General features: G+C 44.0%; 1 protein-coding gene across 1 annotated transcript in view; it reads left to right on the top strand.

The window, feature by feature from the left end:
* Positions 1–22,169, top strand: part of LOC109921851 (transducin-like enhancer protein 4) — a 104,868-nt gene extending 82,699 nt beyond the window's left edge. The window contains exons 5-7 of the mRNA XM_048613926.1: positions 60–122; positions 17,155–17,229; positions 21,933–22,169. Coding sequence (XP_048469883.1) covers positions 60–122; positions 17,155–17,229; positions 21,933–22,169 — 375 coding nt within the window. The remainder of the gene's footprint in view (positions 1–59; positions 123–17,154; positions 17,230–21,932) is intronic.
* Positions 22,170–22,811: the final 642 nt, after the last annotated feature.

Below are 22,811 nucleotides of genomic sequence, written 5' to 3'. Positions count from 1 at the left end.
CTTATAATTAATCTGCAGTAAGGCCAAACATTACAATATCTCCTCTTTTGTTGTTGCAGGCAGAAATTGTGAAGAGACTGAGCACAATTTGTGCACAAATTATACCTTTCCTCTCTCAAGAGGTAAGTCTTTTCTTGTTGGTAACTAATATAAATTTATTTAGGGAAAGTTGGCCAATGAGGCATCTTCTAAATATACCATGAGACCGTTCCACTCAAAATGCTATTTGCTGTTTATTTTGAAAGCCTGTTTGTTTGCAAGGTGTAAAGTCACCCTGCAAAAAAACATTCCAGAAGCACGAAGAGCAAATCCCATTTAAAAAAATGTTTAAACATAGTAGAGACTCTTAATCACTGATAAATACTAAACCCACAGGCTCTGGGCCCTCAAATAACGTGAAGTACGCTTTAAGGTGTAAGGTTCTGATGGGTTCCTCCATCAGTGCCTAATTTTTACCAGAAAAGATACAAAGACCTTACCAGTAAGGGGAGGTGATGGCTAGTGGACTGTTAATCCAGAGATCTAGGTAATGTTTTGGAGACCCGGGTTCGAATCCTGCCATGCCAGATGGTATAATTTGAATTGAATAAAAATCTAGATTTGAGAGCCTGATGATGACCATTGTCGATTGTTGGAAAAACCCATCTGCTTCACTAGTGTCCTTTAGGGAAGGAAATTGGCCATCCTTACTTGGTCTGGCCTACATGTGATTCCTGACACACAGCAATGTGGTTAACTCTTAACTGACCCTCTAGGCAGTTAGGAATGATCAGTGAATGCTAGCCTAGCCAGCAACACCATCGTCCCATGAATAAAAAAAAAAAAAAACGACTCTCTCAGATTGATTGATTGATATCTACCTCTACAGACTCTCTATAATGCCAACTGTATAGCATGGTAAGATGGTATCAAATTTGATCCTGTCAAGTTTTAGAACACTTTTTGCTTTGTCACCTTAATGAAAGCCATGATGTGGAGGTGCCAGTGTTGGACTGGAGTTCATAAGGTCAGAAGTCACACGACACCTGACGAAGGAGCAGCACTCCGAAAGTTTGAGATTTCAGATAAACCTGTTGGGCTATAACCTGGTGTCACGTCACTTCTGACCAATAATGAAAAGACACCGCAACCACTGTTTATTCTGGAAGTAGTGAATTAATTAAATAATCCCTTTGAAATACTGAGCCTAAACATTGTTAAAAAGAGAAAAGGCGTCCACAAGTTTATTTTTTTTCATTTTGCACTCATCAGGACTGGGACACAAGAAACCAAACTTAGGAAGGGAACAACAATTTATGCAGTAAAGGAGGAGGGTGCTGTTTAGTTGATTAGATCAGCGATAGTCCATCCACTCAGCCCCCTCCTCTTGTGCTGTATACATCGTTTGTTCCCAATATAAGTTTGGTTTCTTGCATGCCGACCCTGATGAATGCAGGGTGGAAAAGCTTTGACTTCTTGTCCCCTTTTGGCAGTGTTGTAATTTTTGTGTTGCGCACTCTTTGTTCTCTCATTTTCTCGGTAAAACAACTGGCAAAGTCACAAAATGGCGAACGTGGGCAATAACTCCCACTCAGCAGTTGTTCCCATAATAACTAATGTTCAGCCTCAGGGCAATGCCAGGGGATTATGTGTGAATTTGTGTAACAGTTGGCTACACTTTTGTCAGATTCACCACAGGGGTTTATGTTAGTACTGGCAGGGGTGGGGTGCTGAGATTGAGTCTGGTGTATTTTAATTCGAAACTCAGTGATGTGTGTGACATGCTCAGGCAGCAGAGATATGGACTACTCCTGAATCGACTCAGACCTGCTGGGCAGAAAGTGGCTACACAGACCACGTTTTCTTTGGAAACAAGTGATGTTTATGAGTAACGCTGCAGCTGGGGTAATAAACACATGGATTCCCGAACTGCTGTGAAAAATTAACTCTTTGCACACCGACAGCTTTGGGGAGAATGAAGAATCCGCAACCCATTTAGCGTCAGCTGCTTTGCTGCAGAAGAGCTTTTTCCCAGGGCTTAGCTCACATGAGCAGCTTGCCAACTCTTCAGGGTTGTCCTGGAGTTTGTTGGATTTATACATGTTGTAATCTCCTGGACGCTGCAGTGAGCAAATCCACAAGTAAAATTAAAAGAGAGCTTTCTTTTGTTATTACCACCTTGATTGGATTTAGGGGAGAGGGTGACATGGTGACTCAGTGGTTAGCATTCCTGCTTCACAGTGCAAGGGACTCGGATTCCCTTCCAGCTATAGGTGACTGTCAGTGTAGTTCGTAAGTTCTCCTCGTGTCTGTGTGCATTTCCACTGGATACTCCGGTTTCCTCCCACAGTCCAAAGATGCGTAGATTAGGTGGATTGGCCACGCAAAGTTGCCCGTAGTGTCCAATGATGTGCAGGTTAGGTGGATTAGCCATGGGGAATGCAGGGTTGCAGGGATAGGGTAGGGGACTGGGTCTGGGTGGGATGCTGTTCAGAGGATTGGAGTGGACTCAATGGGCCGAATGGCCTGCTTCCATACTGTAAGGATTCTATGATTCTATGAACTGTTGGAGCAGGTAGGCTGCTTGGACACACATGATAAAACACCCAGAAATATGCCTAACCAAAGCTGGCAACTTCATACGCCAGTGATGTAATGAAGATGAGCTGGCTTATTACCCTCCTATCAGATAGATTAGGTCAGCAGGACCTGTTCGCCTTATCTATGCCCATCATCGTTTTATATACCTCCTGTAAGGTCATCCCTCAACCTCCTCCACTCGAGTGGAAAAAGTCCCAGTCTATCCAGCCTCTCCTTCTAACTCAAATCCTCTAGTCCTGGTAACATCCTTGTAAATCTTTTCTGCACCCTCACCAATTTAATAATATCCTTCCTATACGAGGGTGACCAGAACTGTACGTGGTCCTCCAAAAGTGGCCTCACCAGCGTCCTATACAACCTCAACATGACGTCCCAACTCCTATACTCAATGTTCTGACCGAGGAAGGCAAGCGTGCCAAATCCACTGCTAATTTGAAGAAGAGCAGGGGAGTTCTGTTCTGGCCAATACTTATCCCTCAAACAGAACAATTAAAATAGGATTATGCATTCATTATCACATTGCAGTATTTGGGGGCTTGCTGTGCAAGTTGTGCGTGACAGTGTTCTGCATTACTACAGTGACAGGCCCTACCGAAGGTACTTGATTGGCTGCTCGTGGGATCTTCTGAAGTCATGAAAGGCGACAAAGTGATTATTTTCACTTTCTCTCCAAAGACCCGGGCTGAATATGAAGTCAGTTTAGATGCTGCTCAGTTCAACCTTCCTTAAAAGCCTGAAACTGCAATTCTTATGTAAGAGCATGACTCCTAACTATCTGTCGATAAGTTAATGTTCAGAATCGATGCAGGCTGGGTGACGAGGAGCTCGATCAGACTGGCTATCTTTATTCTGCTATAACAGCTTCTTCCGATGGGGAAAACAAGAAGCTTAGTGCGGGCTTTTTCATGCATAATGCTGGGAATAGGTTCACGCTTAAGAGGACAAAACTACCATGATCAAGTGCTGAAACATATTTCACCTGTTGCTGAATTTAGCCTAAAAGCCTTTATCTTTATTCAGGGAGTCCCATCAGTCCTTTTCCAAGAGATTTGAACACACTCGCTCAGTTCCAGCAATGCAATGCAAACAACCTGGTCTCACATTTCAACAAGTGCAGTCCAAACATCCTAAACCACCACTTCCTGCAGCAACAGTGCAAACACTCTCATGAAAACCAACGTGTAAATAGACCTGGTGACAATAAAGACTGAAGCTGCAGTGATTTGCACAGGTCAACAAATTGGCCTCTGGGGGGGGTGGGGTGGATCCAGAGGAGAATTCAGGCATGGCCTCAGGTAGTGGGGGTGGAAGGGAGGCTAATCCCCGGTGTGTCACAAAGTCAAAAACATGTTCCATTCTCTGTGTGCCATCCACAGTGCAAATACAGCTCCCCGCTGCTGCTGATGATTCTGTGGTTTCGGTAGGAAAATAAGCTTGTTTGGCTGGTGGGCGAGCACAGATGGGTGCCTAACTTGCCAACAGTCTGTGGGCATCACCAACGTACCTGCGTGTGTGCAGAAGAGTGCCCACTCGAGTGGCTACCAGCAGAGAGTCTGCATCTATAACCCAGTGCCATCTTCTGTAAGGGTAGATGGCCAAGGACACCAGTGGGAAGAAGATGAAATATATGAAGCGGCAGTAATAGATAATTAACTCTCAATGTCAATTTTTGAATAGAATCATAGAATCCCTACAGTGTGGAAGCAGGCCATTTAGCCCATTGTGTCCACACCAACCCTCCCCAATCCCTGTAACCCCGCACACTGACCCTCCAAAGAGCATCCCCCCCAGACCCCCCCCCCCCCCATATCTCATGGCTAATCCACCCATCCCTGGACACTATGGGCAATTTCCCACGGCCAATCCACCTAAGCAGCACATCTTTGCACTGCAGAAGGAAACCGGAGCACCCGGAGGAAACCCACACAGACATGGGGAGAATGTCCGTGTGGAGTTTGCGCAGCCCCCCAAGCGTGGAATCAAATCCAGGTCCCTAGCGTTCTGGGCAGCAGTGCTAACCACTGAGCCACTGCGCTGCCCTTTTTAATAGTCTTAGGAAATATCGATTCCTAATGGGAGCACAAATCTTGTGATTTTTAAAAAAAATAGTAGGAACAGATGCTACACTGCTTGCAGCTCCAGATACAGGCTGGTTGACAAATATGATGAAAGAGACTGCTTAAGAACTGGGAGCACACAGTCCTTCACGGTTGATTTGACATGGCTGCAGGTATTGATAGCTTGAAGGTCCTCTGGTACCGCACTCAGAGTTCATTTAATCAGTAAACAAGCATTGTGGCCCTGAAGCACTGCCTGATTGCACAAACGACAGAGCTGGACGTTCCCAAGCCACTTAACAATATTGTCACTACATCAAGTTATGTCCTGTTCCACTCATCAGCTAGTTGGAGGCAAGAAATATCTTTAGCTTTGGTTGTGTTGTGAAACTTAAGTAGTGCTCTCAGCTCTCAGTACGTCTCTTTCAGTACATTTGTGCGCCAATTTACTCTCTGCCTGCCCAGGAAGTGCTATCCCATGGTGGGGTATAGACTCCGCTACTACAGATAATGCTCCAAAACATCAGTTACTAAAGATACCAGCTTGACCTGGGTGCCATCATGCTACTACCATTAATTATCCTGTTCACCATCCTTTCCTGAGTATATAGGCTCTCTTGGGCTGCCAACTTGATGGTAGTGATAATGCTGTGCTATCCTGCCCTCTTCTGTGTTTGTGGCAACTTGAGGACACCGCATAACATTTTTAAAAAAAGATAAGAAGTAGAAGCAGGAATAGGTAGGCCTTTCAGCCCACCTTGCCCTCCAGTGAGATCCTGATCAATCCTCTAACTCAACATCACATCCCCATTATGCATTTACATTTTTAAATCAGTTCTCTGGGTTTTAGAAGAATGAGTAGTGATCTCATTTGAATCTGCATAATTCCTATTAGGGCTGAACAGGGTAGATGCAGGGAGCATGTTTCGACAGAGATAGTAGGAACTGCAGAAGGGTCTAGGCCCGAAACGTCAGCCTTCCTGCTCCTCTGATGCTGCTTGGCCTGCTGTGTTCATCCAGCTCTACACCTTGTTATCTCAGAATGTTTCACCAGCCTGGTGAGATCTAGGAGCAGGTGACAGAATCTCAGAAATGAGTGGCTCATCACTTAGGACTGAAATGGGGAGGAATTTCTTCTGTCAGAAGGTGGTGGTACCTATGAGGTTTTCTGGCCCAGTAGTGATTGGAACGAGGTCAGCAAGGTGAGTTTCAATGGATATGAGTTCCCTAATTAGGGCTGTTAATTTGGTTCAACCAGGGAGCCCTGGCTGACAGATATAAACAGCAGTGTCAGGGGTTCTGTTCACTCTAGGAGCTGGCTCTGAGCTATCTGCGTCAGTGTCATGTACTATGCACATATAAATAAAGGGTGACTCGAGGACAAGATTCTGGCCTCCATGGAGTTATTTCAGTAGGAAAATACAGCACATAGTAAAACGTGCAATTCTAAAGGGGGTGCTGGAGGGAGGGACTTAGAGCTGTAATTGATTGATTGATCTATTCTTGTCGCATGTATCGAGATACAGTGAAAAGTGTTGTTTTGTGTACTATAGGTTGAGAGAGTGGTTAATAATGCATTCAGTATCAGAGTTTTTTTTAATGGAGGCAACGACTTCAAAAAGCAAGGACGATATGTTAGACTTAAATGGAACATTTGGTTTGGCCAAAAATAGAGTGTTGTGCCCATTTCTGGGCACTACACTGAGGAAGAAGAGAGTGAAGCCTTTAGAGAGTGTACAGAAAAGATTCATGACAGTGGTTCCAGGGACGAGAAACTTAAGTGATGTCAATAGCTGGGAGTTTTTGGAACTGTTTACTTTTTGAGAAAAGCAGGTTGAAAGAGATATTCAAAATCATGAGGGGTCTAGACAGAGTAAATCGGATAAAAACTACTCCCCCTGTTGTAAAGATTGAGAACGGGAGGGCACAGATTTAAGGTAATAGGCAAAAGAAGCAATGGTGACAGGAAAAAGAAAAAATGTTTTCATGCGGCAAAGGTCAGGATCTGGAGTGTGGTGGAGTCAGGTTCAATTGAGGCTTTCGAAAGGGAATGGGTTTATTATCAGAGAAAGGAGATTCTGCTGCTCTGTGAGAAGGAGGTGGGGAACTAATACATGGTGAATTACTGCTTTAGAGAGTTCAGGCAAACACAGTGGGCCCATGGGCTCATGCTGTGCTGTAACCATTTTGATTTTGGGAATGTTTCTTCTTTATTGTTCTTGATCCTTTACGGTTTACTGTAACTCATCTCGACCTCACTGGCAGTCCCGTTGAGATGGCTGGAGACCATGCTGTCATGCTGAAGAAAATGGTGTAGATTTGTTGCTGGCAATAACAACTCTTCTTCTATAGATCTTCCATAAAGTGCACTTGGAAGCGTCAGAGATGAAACTATTCAGTTAATGAACTGCACAGGATTAATTGCAGTATTGAACCGGGTTTGGGGGTAGTCAAACACTAAATCAGTTTGACCCATGAGAAGCCACGCTATTAAAATCTTGTGAAGGATAATTTATTGGACTAGTCTTGCTGCAGTGCTCTCAATCTGGGCCCTGTAACTGCCGTTTTGTGCTTGGAGAGTGTTCATGAGTAAGCAGCTATAGTGAAGAAACAGCTTCTGTTTGGATTTTCTTTACAAGTTTGAGAAGTCTTTATCATTGCGACTTCATTCGGTTCATTTTCTTTGACTGACAGTGATTTTGTTTTTGAGGGGAGGGGGACAGGGGACGGGAAAGGAGCCATAAACCAGAGGTTTCACCCGAAACTAAAGCTCGATACCATCCAGGTCAAAGCAGCCCGCTTGATTGGCATCACATCTACAAACATCCACTCCCTCCACCACTGACACTCAGTGTGTACTATCTGCAAGAGGCATGGACGAAATTCACCCAAGATCCTCAGGCAGCACCTTCCAAACCCACGACCACTTCCATCGAGAAGGACAAGGGCAGCAGATACATGGGAACACCAACACCTGCAAGTTCCCCTCTAAGCCACTCACCATCCTGACTTGGAAATATTTCACTGTTCCTTCACTGTCACTGGGTCAAAATCCTGGAATTCCCTCCCTAAGGGTATTGTGAACTGCAGCGGTTCAAGAAAGCAGTTCACTACCATCTTCTCTAGGGCAGCTAGGGACGGGCAATAAACGCTGACCGGCCAGCGATGCTCGCATCCCACCAATTATAAAAAAGAAGCAGTAATTATTAGCTTGGGGCAGGCCACTGTTTTTAGATATATGGGATTCAGACATTGAAACCATGTGTGCTGGCGAAAATCAATAACAAGATGAAATGTTCTTTAGTAAGAGCTAAGGCATTTTAGAGGTAATGTAGCCAAGGCAGGTAACTGGAAATAGGGTGTAGATTAGTCATCATCTAATTGAATGGCAGAGCAGGTTTGAGGGTGCTGAATGACCTATTGTTGTTCAAATACATGTCTCTGGCTTTGAACAGGCTCCTTCGTTAATGGTTGTGCCTTCAGACAGGCCCTAATGTGTAGAATTGTCTCCCTGAACCCCTTTGAGCCCCTCTCCTTCTGTCAAATGCTCCTTAAAATACAACATCTGAGAAATTCTGTTGGCTCCTGAATTAAAACTTCTTCATTCTTTGGCTTGAAGAGTCATATCAGACTCAAAACATTAACTCTGCTTCTGTGTCTACACATGCTATTAGATTGGCTGAGTTTCTCCAGCATTTTTGATTTTATTTCTGCTCTCCAGCATCTACAATACTGTGCTTATGTTAGTAAGCGTGGAGCCCCGATAACTCCTTACCTAGTGCAGTGTCAAGCTGTGTTTGATATAAGCTGCTGTAAAAATGCAGGTTGTTGACCTTAGGAATTTGATGATAATACAAACATTGAGAGCCTTGCAACCTTGTTCACTGATATAAAAATGCATCTGGAGAAATCCAGTTCATTTACTGGTTGCTAGCTTGATTTTCTCATTTCTACCCACCTCCCTGTAAAGGGCAGCTTTGTGGCACCTCGAGACGACAATGTAAAATCGGATGAATATATCCATGAATTAAAAGCAGACCAGTGGCCCTTCCAGCCTGCTCAACTGTTCAGTCAGATCCTGGTTTATCTGTTTGTGTTCTGAACTCTGTATTCCATCTACCTCTGATAGATTCTTCGTAGGTAAGGGAATCAAAGGCTATCTATCTCCACCTTAAAAAGATTTAATGACCCCCCCCCACCTCCACCTTAAAAATATTTAATGAATACCCCACCTCCACCTTAAAAATATCTAAAGGCACTCTCTACTTCCACCTTAAAAATATTTAATGAATACCCCACCTCCACCTTAAAAATAGTAAATGCCACCCCTCCCACCTCCACCTTAAAAATATTTAATGGCCTCTCCTACCTCCGCCTTTAAAATAATTAATGATTCCCCACCTCCACCTTAAAAATATTTAATGATTCCCCACCTCCACCTTAAAAATATTTAATGACCCCCCCACCTCAACCTTAAAACAACTAACTAACTATTCTAATCACAAAGGGTCCTCAAAGGGTGACCTCTAATTTTAAAGCTGTGTCTAAAATTCTAGCCACTGACTAAATGAAAAGATACTCAGTGGAGGCTGGATATACTTCCTGGACAGGTAACATTGTGGGGAAATAGAAGTGGATCATTTTAGGTGTTCATACCCTTCCTCAGGACCTAAACTAATTTCTCTCTCGATACTGCCTTACCCGCTGAGCCTTTCTAGCCTATTCTGTTTGTGTTCCTAGTTATTGATTGCTATCCAGCATTCTGTGTTTTAAGTGCTTTATTGAATGTGGATATATGTGGGCACATTTGTTTATGCACGGATGTCAATTAGTAAACCTGTGAACAAAATACACAAAGGAGCATCTTTTTAATCTGCTTCCTCCCACAGTCCAAAGGTGTCCAATCCAAGTTAGGTGGATTGGCCAAGCTGAATTGCTCTGTAGTGCCCAGGGATGTGTAGGTTAGGTGTGTCAGCCATGGGAAATGCAGGGTCGGGGAATGGGTCTGGGTAGGATGCTCTTCAGCGGGTGAGTGTGGACTTGTTGGGCTGAGTGGTCTGTTTCCGCACTGTCGGAATTCTTAAAAGCACGACAAGAAATGTGCATTCAGGCTTCCTGCACAGGAGGAAGTGGGGGAGTTTGTATGACATCCCATTGACTGACATTGTGAAGAATAAGAAGCCAGCAATAAAGCTCCTGACGCCACTCAAGGTGTAGCCCATATTGGGTGGAATACACAGGGGGATTTTGCATGAGTTAATTTTGCTTTGACAAATTTATTGATCTTTTTTGTTATTATGACATAAATATTTAATAAAATTGAGACAGCCGGTGTTTTACCCACTCTGTAATCACTGAGGTGGGACAATTTGTCAATGCAGTCGCAACATCACCAGAGCAATACCGATAAAGAAGGCCACTAAGTCCGTCTTAGTTCTATCTTGCAAAAACAAATCTCCCAATTGCTTTTTTTTTGCTGTATTATTATTAATAAGCCTGGTCATTCTCAAAGTAAATTTTCTACTTATATCATTTCAATATCTTCTGTACCTCTGACATTTTTTATTTGCTCATGGGACATGGGTGTCGCCAGCTCAGAGACCACAAACATTAATTATATCTAGCGATTATTATGAACACTACATTCCCAGTCTTGCCTGGCTGGCCTAACATGAGGTTATTCAGTCACACAGAGCTGCATGCTTCAAGTCAGCCGATGGTAAGATGGAGTCTGAGACCCTCAGGTCACTTGCTATGATGCAGCGATGATGTCATGGGCGTCTCTCTTCGAGGTACACTTAACCAGGTGACATATCACAACAAGCAGGAATGGCTGGATAATGAGCAGGCATAGACACTATGGCCAGTTTTCCCTTAGCAAACTCAGGGCTGCAGTTAGTAACTGTTGTGTCCTTTGCTATTAACCAGACAAAAGTAAACTGTGACTCTCATTTGACTCCTTTCAAGTCAAAACATTCTCATTTTCTCCAGTCTCCTTTGAAATTGAGTTTTTTGATATTTGGAAGCTACTCTTGGCTTTTCCCTGTGCCACATTGAATGCCAGTAGTATTTCCCCTGTGTCCTAGTGATCGTAGCTGGACATAATGCTTGAATTTACAGGGCATGATATGCAGAGGGAAGAAAAAATGCTGCTTATGTCAACAAATGGAGGAAACTGGAGTATAAATTGTATATCTATTTGTGACAGACACACTGAGAGAGACTGCTCCGTGTGCAGAACAAACTTTGGGGAATACAAGATTGGCCAGTTCAGGGTCATATTTCCTTTACCCACTTGGACCTTGTTGCTCTAAGTGGGTTAGTTTGATTGATGTTATTTTATCAAAGTCAAGCTTTACTGAGGAAGCACCCCATATTTTTATGTCTAAGTGTAGAGAGAGATGCATTCTAAGTCCTGACTTCAGCTGAGGAGCTCTGTGAGTAATGGTATCAGTGAAATCTCCCCGAGTCCTTGGACAAGGGTGTTACTGTCTAGAGTTTGATAAGTCAATAACACTCAAGACTGCAGCATGCTCTTGTCCCCAGTCTAACACTGGGAAAGTTGAGACAACTCCGAGAATAGTATTGTAGCGAATGCTTAGAATTCCACCAGGGATGCAAACAATTTCTAAATGTGAATGAATGAGGAAAGAACAGTTAGTGCCTTCAACAACTCCAGGACATCAAAGCATAAACTCGATTGGATTATTGAAAACACAGCAGTCAGTTTGTGTGCAGCTCCCGCAAACAGCAATGAAATAAATGAGCTGGTAATACATTGGAATTTTGTCTATGTAACACCCATTTTCTGAACGGCCCAATAACGGGGGCATGTCCTGCTCATTGACTACAGCTCAGCCTTCAACACCATTATCCCCTCCAGACTGATCTCTAAACTCTGTGACCTTGGTCTTGGCTCCACCCTCTGCAACTGGATCCTCAGCTTTCTGACCCATAGGCCGCAATCAGTGAGGATATGTAACTGCATCTCCTCCACAATAGCACTCAACACTGGAGCCCCCCAAGGATGTGTCCTCAGCCTCCTACTGTACTCCCTGTACACTCATGACCGTGTTGCCAAATTCTGAATGAACGCCATCGGCAAGTTCGCTGACGACAACCACTGTAGTGGGACGGATATCTAACAACGACGAGTCAAAATACAGAGGGGAGATAGAGGGCTCGGTGACGTGGTGCAATGAGAATAACCTCTCTCTCAATGTCGGCAAAACTAAAGAACTGATCATTGACTTCAGAACGAAAGGAGGAGAACACGCCCCCATCAACATCAATGGCACTGAAGTTGAGAGGGTGGAGAGCGTCAAGTTCCTCGGAGTGATGATAACCTACGACCTGTCCTGGACTTCCCACGTAGATGCAACAGTCAACAATGCACAACAGCGCCTCATCTTCCTCAGGCAGCTCAGGAAATTTGGTATGTCCATAAGGTCCCTCACCAACTTCTACAGGTGCACCATTGAAAGCATACTGTCTGGGTGCATAACGGCCTGGTATGGCAACTGCTCTGCCCAGGACCGTAAGAAACTACAGAAGGTGGTATGCACAGCCCAGACCATCACGGAAGCCAACCTTCCATCCACAGACTCTATTTACACAGCTCGCTGCTGCGGAAAGGCTGCCAACATCATCAAAGACCCATTGCACCCTGGTAACTATCTCCTACAGCCTCTTCCATCAGGCAGAAAGTACAGAAGCCTGAGCACACGCACCAGCAGCTTCAGGAACAGCTTCTTCCTGGCCGTTATCAGACTGTTGAATGGACTCCAGCCTCAAATAATGTAACCTGTAACGTAACCTGTATGCCTCTAGGTCTTTTTGATCTGTACATCCTTTGCTTGCTGTGAATGGCTGTATCAGTCATAAACAAAGCTTTTCACAGTATTTTGAAACATGTGACAATAAAATCAATCAATCAATCAATCAATCGTGTTTGGGCCTCACTCTTCAATGTGTTGCCATTCCAAAGAGGACTGAAGCTCTAGGCCAATACTTCTTATGTGTTTGTTAAAACAAGAGACTCGTATGTTTACAGGCTTTTCCTGACCACCAGTTATCTTAAAGCTCTTTACAGTCAATGTAGTACTTTTGATGCAAAGTCGCTGCTGTAATATAACACACAGCAAACTTGCACAACACTGCAAACCTGAGCGGATACACCATTTTTAATGGTCTTGATTGAGGGGAAAAATATTAGCCAGGGTACTAGAGGTAACTGGAGGAACACGGAGGAGCAGGAAAGTCGACATTTCAGATTTACACCCTTCTTCAAGACTGGGGAAGGGTCCAGACCATTGACTTTTGTCTTCTTCTGCCTGGCCTGCTGTGTCCTTCCCTCTCCACACTGTATTGAACCTGAGCCCATCATCTGCAGCTCTTGCTATCCACTCGAGGTAACTCCTCTCCTCTTTGATCCAAGATGGTGGTGGTCAACAGCATTCAGCTCCTGAGCACAGGGCTCGTGTAGCGGGTTCTGCTGCATCCACACGGCTTCATCACTGTCTTTCCAGCTCGGTAACGTGTTTGTTTTTTGTTTTGCTTGCCCTGGGGCCTCCTCCTGATGTCCTTCTGCAGGAGGCCGTGTCCCCGTGTATCTCCATCCCCTCTCCATCATGGGTGGAGGCATCGGAAGACGACCCAGGACGCTGTCTGTTGACTCGGAGCCAGGACCTCTTGGTCGATGTCCCTCAACAGAGGAGCGTGACCATCTCCAGCTCGGATGTGGTGGACTTGGCGGCACCAGCGACAGCAGAAAAGGAGCACATTGCCAGGACCCAGGGACAATGTCAGAGGAGGCGCCTGGAGAAGACTGAAGTCTACGAAGAGGGAAAGACAAACTTTTGAAGCTGTTTCAGTTTCAGTGATATCAATTTAATATTAATGTATTCAGTATTTTACCATTTATACAATTTATTCCGTAATTTATGCTGTAATCCAAGATGGCGCTGGACATGGCAACATTATCCCCTTTTCACTGTACCTAGGTACAAGTGGCAATATTTGAATCTGAATCTTCTTCAACGAGGAGCCTAAGATTTTTTACATCCACCCGGGTCAGGCAGATGGGACCTCGGTTCAGTGACTTGTCCTAAAGACAGCACATCACACAGTGCATCAGTGCCTTCGTACTGAACTCACTGTTGTGTTCAGCCCTTGGTTTCTATGCTCAAGTCCTGAGGTGGAACTTGAAGCTGGCAACTCATGGGTGAGAGCAGCACCAACTGACCCAGTAGTTTTAGGGATAAGTGTTGGCCAAGACTATGTGAAAATTCCCACGCTCAGTAGTTCTGTAGGATCTTTTGCATGCACTCAGAAGGTAAGCAGTCTCAGCTAAAACATGTTGTTGGAGCTGTGCCCACCCAGGCAAGTGGGAAGTATTTCCTCACACTCCTCTGACTTGTGCTTTGTAGGTTGTGGACAGGCTTTGGGGAGTCAGGAGGTGAGTTACTCGCTGCAGTATTCCTAGCCTCTGACCTGCTGTTGTAGCCATTCTGTTTATATTGTGAGTCCAGTTGGGTTTCTAGTCAATGATAACTCCCAAGATGTCAAGAGCGGGGATTTCAGTGATGGTAATACCATTGCATGTCACGGGGTAATGGTTAGTTTGTCTCTTATTGGAGATGGTTTTTGCCTGTTATTTGTGTGGTGCGAATGTTACTTACAATATCTGACTTCAAGGTGATAAGCAACAATCATTTCACATTACAGGACACAGCAACCTATTTTCCTAATTAGTGCTCTAGGTGAAAATTTTTAAAACTTTTGGACAATCGTCCAGATGGGTACGTGAATAGGAAGGGTTTAGACAGAGGTAAGCCAAATGCTGGCAAATTGGGACTGGATTAATTTAGGATATCTAGTCGGCTTAGACAAGTTGTCCAAAGGGTCTGTTTCCTTGCTGTAAAACTCTGACTCTCAAACTCATGAAAACTGAATGGATGCAAAAGACTGAAGTCAATAAAAGCCTTTGATACAGTTGTTGATTGAGTGGAGAAAAGACAGTAGTGCGTAACAGAGGTGTCTCATATGCAGTCCGCTAATCTGCAGGTTTATAGAAAAAGCGAGTAGAATCATACATTATCATTCCAAAGTGCCAGTAAAAAAATCCAAGGAAGTATATGCAATAAAAATAGAATTAGCAGTTGCTGTAAACTAGGAACCCTATGTGGATATGACCTGTTAATACTTGATGCAAGAGAGGTCCCAGTCTCAGCTGTGTGAGTGTACAAGACAGTTAGACCCCTTTAGCTTCGACTCCACTTGCACAGGGTTTCAGAATCTGCTGAATCTCACACAAGTCACTTGTCAAAACTGCTGACACTCATCTGAAAAGGTTCCACGCTGCGAAGGAAATTCCTGGTAAACTGGGATTCTTCGTAACTTAATTTGCGTAATGCACTTCACACTGTATGTCCTGTTCAGCAATCAGATTTCCAATTCTACCTCCCCAGCTTTGCCCTCCTTGACTTTTTACTTCATGCCCACTGATGCTAAGATCCCCATGACATGTGTGTAACATATTCTAGCCTGGATTTTCCTGAGGCCCCATCTGGATAAACTCTGACCCCCATTGTCTCAGTATTCGACTCAAATAGCCAGCAGTCTCATCCTCAGCATTTCTCCAACGCTTTCCAACCTTAAGGGCAGTGTCTTCTGCAATTCTCTGTGCCATGTTTGATGTGGGAGGGTGAGATTTAATCAGACAGCAAGGTTTTGGTTCAGGACCCTACTACCCTCCCATCTCCAATCTGATTAAATCTGTGGTGAGGAGGCCCCTGGACTGCTGCCAATTCAGACTCTTGGTTGCCCAATTAATGCCCATTAGCTTTATGTGATGACTGCTGGCATCAGCCCAGTGGTGGGCAGTGTCTTGAGGTGGGGGAAGCATTACAAGGAAACCTGTGCATAGTTGTTTGCCAGCTCCCAGGGCAGTGTGGGGGCAAGAAGGTCAGTTTCCTTGTCCAGGTCAATGCACATGACCATTTTTCACACAGTTGTTCAGACTGCCTTCCTACATCTGTAACAACCTCATCTCGCACTGACTCAGCTCATCTGAAACGCTTCTCATTGCCATCATTACCCTTAGGTTTGACCCTTCCAACACTCTCCAGGCTGGTGTCCTACATTCTCCTTTCAGTAGACTCATGGTCACCCAAAATCCTAATCCCTTTCACCTCTCACCCTGTGCTCGCTGACCTACTATGGCTCCTGGCCAGTAAACCCTTGCATACATTCAATTACCCAGCCTCCATTGCTCTCTGGCATAAACACTGCTAAAGATTAACAACTCTAAGAGCAGAAACTTCTCATCATCTCCAACTTTAATGGAAAACCCAATGCTACTTGTGTCAATGAAGGTGGGCAGAGCCATTGTTTTTGTCAATGTTTGCTATTCTCTGTGTGAACAAGATAACTCTGAAACCATTGGATGGATTTCAGCGAAACGTGGTGCGCAGATAGATACGACTTAAGGAAGAACTGATTAATTTGATTTTCATTTTTGATTTTATAATTTCGATTTGTATTTTCAGATCCCTCCCTTGCCTCATTCCTCCCTAGCTCAGTAATCACCTCCAGCTCCTCAACCCTTGGCACTCTTATGTATCTGTAGTTTCAATCAATGCTCTGTTGGAGATCTTGTGTCCAATTGCCTGGACCTTAAATTCCAGATAACTTTGTTTAAACCTCTCTACCTCAGTCTTCTCCTTCAGGACATTCTTTAAAAACTTTTGACCAAGCTATCAGTCATCTGACCTAATTCTTTTATTCTTTCATGGGATGAGGGCGTTGCTGGCTAGGTAGCATTTATTGCCCATCCCTAATTGCCCAGAGGGCAGTTCAGAGTCAGCCACATCGCTGTGGGTCTGGAGCCACATGTAGGCCAGACCGGGTAAGGATGGCAGTTTCCTTCCCTAAAGGACATTAGTGAACCAGATGGGTTTTTTCTGACAATCGACAATGAATTCATTGTTATCATTAAACTGTCAATTCCAAATATTTTGGGTCCCCAGAACAGTATCTGGGTCTCTGGATTAACAGTCCAGCGATAATACCACTAGGCTATTGCCTCCCCCTAATATCTTGTTATGTGCCTGGCTATCACATTTTGTCCAATAATGGTATAGTGAACCACTTTTGAGTATTATTTGACATAAAAGGCGATATAAATAATGGATAATAAAATTAAATAAAGCTGTTGTTGATGAAGTTACTCCGTTTTAAAGTTCTGAAAAAGGGTCACTGGATCAGAAACAATAACTCTGATTTCTTTCCACACATGCTGTCAGACCTGCTGAGTTTTTGCAGTAATTTCTGATTTTGTCTCTGATTTCCAGCATACGCTGTTCTTTCGTTTTTTTTTAAGCTTGCAGGGTTGCCGTGAGACGAAAATGTGCGTGTTTGTAGCAGTAGAAGTGAAGAAAAAAACATTATTCCCTTGAAATCCATTTCTTAAAAGTGTCTTTTGACTTACTGAACCCTCTCTCTGATTCATTGACAGCATCAGCAACAAGTAGTGCAGGCAATAGAGCGTGCCAAGCAAGTCACCATGGCCGAACTGAATGCCATCATCGGGGTAAGTGCCCACCTGCTACAAGCAGGTTAATATGAGAAGGAGCTGCGTTTGCACCCTAAATGTTAATCGAGCTTTGGTGTCAATTTTTGTCCACAAACATTCATAATATTTTCAAAACTTTATTACAAGTGGAGTACAACCCATGTTCTGTTAATACAGTATGCAACACTCCTGAGATTCTTCATTGAACTTACAATTACTTGTTATATTTACAGAATACATTTCATGTCAAATATATAGATTGAGAGGTTTTTACATGGTTTCCAGATTTTAGGGGTAAGTTAGCTAGTGGGCCTTATATATACTGGGTGGGCCTGTCCCCAGTGAAGTATTGCAACTTAAATGCGACCGTCAGTGATTATTCCTGGAGCTTGTGTGCGTCAAGTCTCTAACACTAGATCGAGGACAGCTCTGTGATTGCAAAACCAATAAGTCTTGCCAGGCCAAAGAGCATCTTTCACCGAGTTAATGGTCCTCCAGCAGCTGTTAATGTTCGTCTCTGTGTCTGTACTGGGATTGACTTGTGTCTGCAACTGATTAAGTCAATTTTTGTTTGCTTGACTTATTCACTTTATAAAACAGACAAGATTGGGGACAAAACATCACACTCTTGAAAGTGATGCTCCTGTCTTGGGACAAGGTCCTGCAGTCACTGATGACCCCTGATATTTTGCACAAGAGAAACAAGATGATTTGTTTTACTTCTTGACCTGTTTGGAGAGGAAAAGGTCAAGAGAAGTTTTGGTTGAGGTTTTGAGAGGTCTGGACAGAGTATGCAGGGGACAGACCACACCTGCTTACAAAAGGACAAGAACAAGGGGACACAGATTTATAGTGATTTGCCAAAAAATAAAATGCAATGCGAGAAAGTTTGTTTTCACACAGCAAGTGGTTTGGTTCAGGAATGTCTGTGATGGAGTCAGGTTCACTCAAGACATTCTAGAGGGCACTAGATAATTATATAAGTCAACATACTGAGTAGGGTTATAGGGAAAGGGTGGGAGAATGGCTCTAAGTCATGATGTTTGTTTGGAGGGCTGGTGCAGGCACAATGGGCTGAATGGCCTGATTGGGGAATAGGTGATATGGGGCAGCGTCCCGTTTGATTCTGTACTCAGGTAACATCATTGTATGCTTCTTTAGATATCAAACGGGCAAATTAGGAGTAGGTGTCAGCCATTCAGCCCTTCGTTCAGTACCATTCAGTAAGAACCTTCTGATCTGATGATGGTCACAACTTGACATTCCTGTTTACCCCTTATTAAGAACAGGAAAATTAATTTTTCATGCACTCTGCCCCCAGCTAACCCCAGGTGCCCAACAACAGAGTCTCTGAACCAATCAAAGCATTCCCTCTGCTACTGTCTGTGACTGAAGCTAGCCTCTGAGCTGAGGCCTGAAGAGCAAAGTTGGGACCCTCCTGGTCCATGGGGCTAAGGTTCGCATCAGATATCCCATTTCCTCACTGCGTGGTTCTACAAACCATCCAGTAATGCTGACAATGCAAGTTTGCAGCCAGCGGTAACCAAGGGCTGGTTTTGTCTATCTGATTGCTCCTTTGAGTTTATTGAGTCTGTGTACTGAGTTCACATTTCCATTGGACAGACTCCAAAAGTTGCTGGAGATTTGAGTGTGCCGTGTGTGGGAGCAGACACAATTGCTTATGCTGCTTGATTGCCAATAGTCGTTGAAGTTCAAGATCAGTACTGATAGTATACCAGCAATAACAACCTGCATTTATGTAGCAGCTTTAATGTTGGGAAACATCCCTATGTCCTTCCCAGAAGAGAAATCAGATAAACATTGGCACTGAGCCAAAAGAGGCGCTATTGGAGAGGGTTCGTCCCTGAGGTAGATACTAAAAAGCTTCTTCAAAGAAGAGTGACAGAGGTAGGCATGAGGGAAGGTTTAAACCGTGGGAATACAGAGTATAGGGCAGAGACAGCTGAAGGCACAGCCACCAGTTGGACAGCTGATTGCATAAGTGGTCAGAATTAGAGGGATGCAAAGTTCTCAGAGCGTTGTCGGGCTGTTTGGAGGGTAGCAATGACAGGAGAGGTAAGGTTGTGGAAGACTTTGAACACACGGTTGAGAATTTTAAATCAGAGGCATTGAGCACTGAGAGGAACAGGAGGACAGGGTCTAAGCTGCAATTCATTTTGCTTTTCAGTTAGATCATGGCTGACCATCTAGCTGTTTTGGTTCCGTAAAACCTGTCCCAAAAAAATCTGGTGACTTTCAGTACCATTCCATTTAAAATAACTCCACAGAGGCCAGTATCCTGTCACCAAGTCACCCTTTATTTGCACGTGTGTAGGACTTGACACGGGTCGAGCTCCCTCAGAGCCAGCTCTCAGAGTGAACAGTGACACTCCTGTTTATATCTGTCAGCCAGGGCTCCCTGATGGGACCAGATTAACAGCCCCAATCAGGGAAGTCATATTCTAGGAGATCCACCTGGCTGACCTCATTACAATTGCTACATCATTCTGGTACTAAGTAGCTGGACAAGTTTAATAAGATATTTCAACTGAATTATTTTTATCCAAAGTATTAATGAAAGATAATTCAGTAAAGCCCGATTGAGTTATCTATGTTCCGACACATCTCTTGAGTAATTTCCCATAAAATTCATTGCATGTGTCACAGTCTCAGTGATATTCTCATGTTGTCTTGAGCGCAGGAGAATGCTCTGATCCCATTTCAAAGCTGAATTTTTTAGTAGTCTAATAAAACACCCTTTCATCTTGTAGCCGTTTGTGAACTAGTCAACTGAACCTATAACCAACGCTGTTGCTCACTTGCTTGTTGTAGTGTCACTTTTGCACAGAAGGCTGCACAGAAGTTGCCATAACAACCAATGGAGAGCACCCAGCACAAGCCCCGTCCTCTGTGTTGTTGCTTCAGCAGAGGGTTTCCTCCCTTTCCCTCTGATTTCTTTCCCATTTGTGTTTGACGAGAGCAGACCCTCAATGTGATGGTGCAGAGGGAAGAGCATGTTTCCTGACTTTACCTACCCCTCTGCCACCATGACCAATACAATTACAAGTGTCCATTATAAACCTGTTGAGCCTATCCAGTGATCACCACAGACTATTTAACCACAGCAAGCAACATGGCTGCTCTTGGTCATGCCCTTTTCCCAAGTCCACTCACATTTGCTTTTGCGTAAGGGGTTTTTATTATTTATTTAGAGGATGTGACTAGGCCAACATTTATTGTCCATCTCTACTTGCCCAGAGGGCAGTTAGAATGAATGACATTTCTGTGGTGTTGGTCTGGAGTCATATGAAGACCCGACCAGGTAAGATTTCTTTCCTAAAGGACATTAATGAACATTTCTAATAACCGGCAATAGTTTCATGGTCATCGTTAGACCCTCAATACCAGATTCTTTATTGAATTTAAATTCCAACATCTACCGTGGCAGGATTTGAACCTGGATCCCCAGAACATTAGTTGAGTTTCTGGATTAATAGACTAGCGATAATACCACTAGGCCCTTGCCTCCCCTTTTGACTAGTGTCAGAATTGAAAGTTAGTTGCTGTAACATCTTCGGTCTTCCCCTTTCCCTGGCCCAGTGGGTAATTGTAGGCCTATAAAGATTATTTTTATTATTAAGTAGAAACAGCGAGGGAACAAAATACTGTATTTTAATACAATGTGGGAGGAAGCACAATTACTTTCTTAAACATTTTCTGTTCCCTTTCAAAGGGGTGTGTAATTGGGTTGGGAAATTGAGTGGATAGGCCTAATTCTTGCAAAGGCTGTCGAGGTGATGAGATAAACATACCAGTGCGAGCTGTTTCACTGCTGTTTTTAACATATTAGAGTCATCCTTGGGTCAGAGGTAGTATGTTCTCCTCTGAGCCAGCAGGGCCTCCACTCCAGAGAGTTGAGCAGTGCATCCAGCACAGTAATGAGGGACTGCTGCACTGCTACAGACATTAATCACCTGCCCTCTGAGGTGGGGATAAAAGGCACCATGGCACTGTTTGACAAATGGCAGCAGAGTTTTCCCTGATTTGCTGGCTAAAATTTACACCTCAATTGGTATCACAAAAACACAGAGAACAGTAGCAGGAGTAGGCCATTCAGCCCTTCAAGTCTGCTGTGCCATTCAATATGATCACAACTGATCATCCAACTGTGTCCCCTGTTCCTGCTTTCACCCCAGACCCTTTGATCCCATTATTCTTAAGAATTATATGTAACTCCTTGTTGGAAACTTACAGTGTTTACCTCAACTATTTTCGGTGGCAGGAAATTCCACAGGCTCACCCATGCTCTGGGTGAAGAAATTTCTCCTCATCTCAGTTCTAAATGGCCTATCCTATATCCTTAGACTGTGAAACTTGGTTCTGTGCTCCCAGTTATCGGGAACATCCTTCCTGTGTTTACCCTGTCTAGGCCTGTTAGAATTTTATGGATTTCCATGAGATCCCCCCCTCATTAAGAGATTATGTCGCCATTTATTTTATTACTGCTTGTGAGATCCATTTGTGTGCAGTTTACTAACACATTTCTGACAGTCCTACACTTGATGAAGTCCTGTCATAGTGAAAGGAGCTATTTAAATACGCTTCTTAATGTTAGCCTATTCAGTAGCCTAGCCCCTTACCCAAAATTGAGCAGAGTTTTGTCATTGATGTTGATTCACTGCCTCTTGTGTAAATTCTACCAATTTTTTTATTCACATAAGAATCCTCACTTACAGCAGCAGCAGCTCCAGCACCTGTCTCACCACGCACCCCCGATTCCGTTAACTCCACACCCATCAGGACTGCAGGCTGCAGGAATCCCTTCCATCAGCGGTGGCTCGGGGCTCCTGACCCTGTCCAGTGCCCTCGGAGTTCATGCCCATCTCGCAATGAAAGAGGATAAGAATCACCTGGACATGGACCATCAAAGAGGTACAGGGATGAAGCTGGCAATGTAGAGAAAGATCGGGAAAATATTTCCCTCCGCGTAAACGTGAGAGCCATTTTGAGACCTAACAATCTAATAAGTGCTGGATTAAGGGAATTAATGAGGTAGAGGCGGAGATGTTTCCATTTTTGTGTGTGTTTTTTCTTGTGTGTGTAGCCTCCAAAGCTAGGGGCTGTAAATAGAAGATAATCACCATAAATATAAGATGTAATTCAGGACAAACTTCTTTCCCAGTTAGTGGTCAGAATATGATGCCACATGTGTTAGTTGAGGCAAATAGCACAGAGGCTTCTAAAGTGATGTTAGATAAGAGGAGGACTGAAGGGTATGCAAAATTGGTCCAGATAGTGGCAAGGAGATACAGAATGGGTCATAAGTGTCAGTTTGATTCAGGTGGTGTTTTAAGGAGCTGGCATGCACCATGTCCCAACGCTCAGAGCCTGCCTGTATACAGTCGGCATACCACGCTCGAACATCACTGGCTTCTGAAAAAAAAATAGAAAACTGATGAGATAGTAGGAACTGCAGATGCTGGAGAATCTGAGATAACAAGGTGTAGAGCTGGATGAACACAGCAGGCCAAGCAGCATCAGAGGAGCAGGAAGGCTGACGTTTCGGGCCTAGACCCTTCTTCAGAAAATTTTTCTGAAGA

The sequence above is a fragment of the Rhincodon typus genome, chromosome 29 (assembly GCF_021869965.1).
Source record: "Rhincodon typus isolate 14 chromosome 29, sRhiTyp1.1, whole genome shotgun sequence".
Classification (NCBI taxonomy): Eukaryota; Metazoa; Chordata; class Chondrichthyes; order Orectolobiformes; family Rhincodontidae; genus Rhincodon; species Rhincodon typus.
Note: the sequence above shows the minus strand (reverse complement) of the source record. Positions and strands in the feature narration are given on the sequence as shown.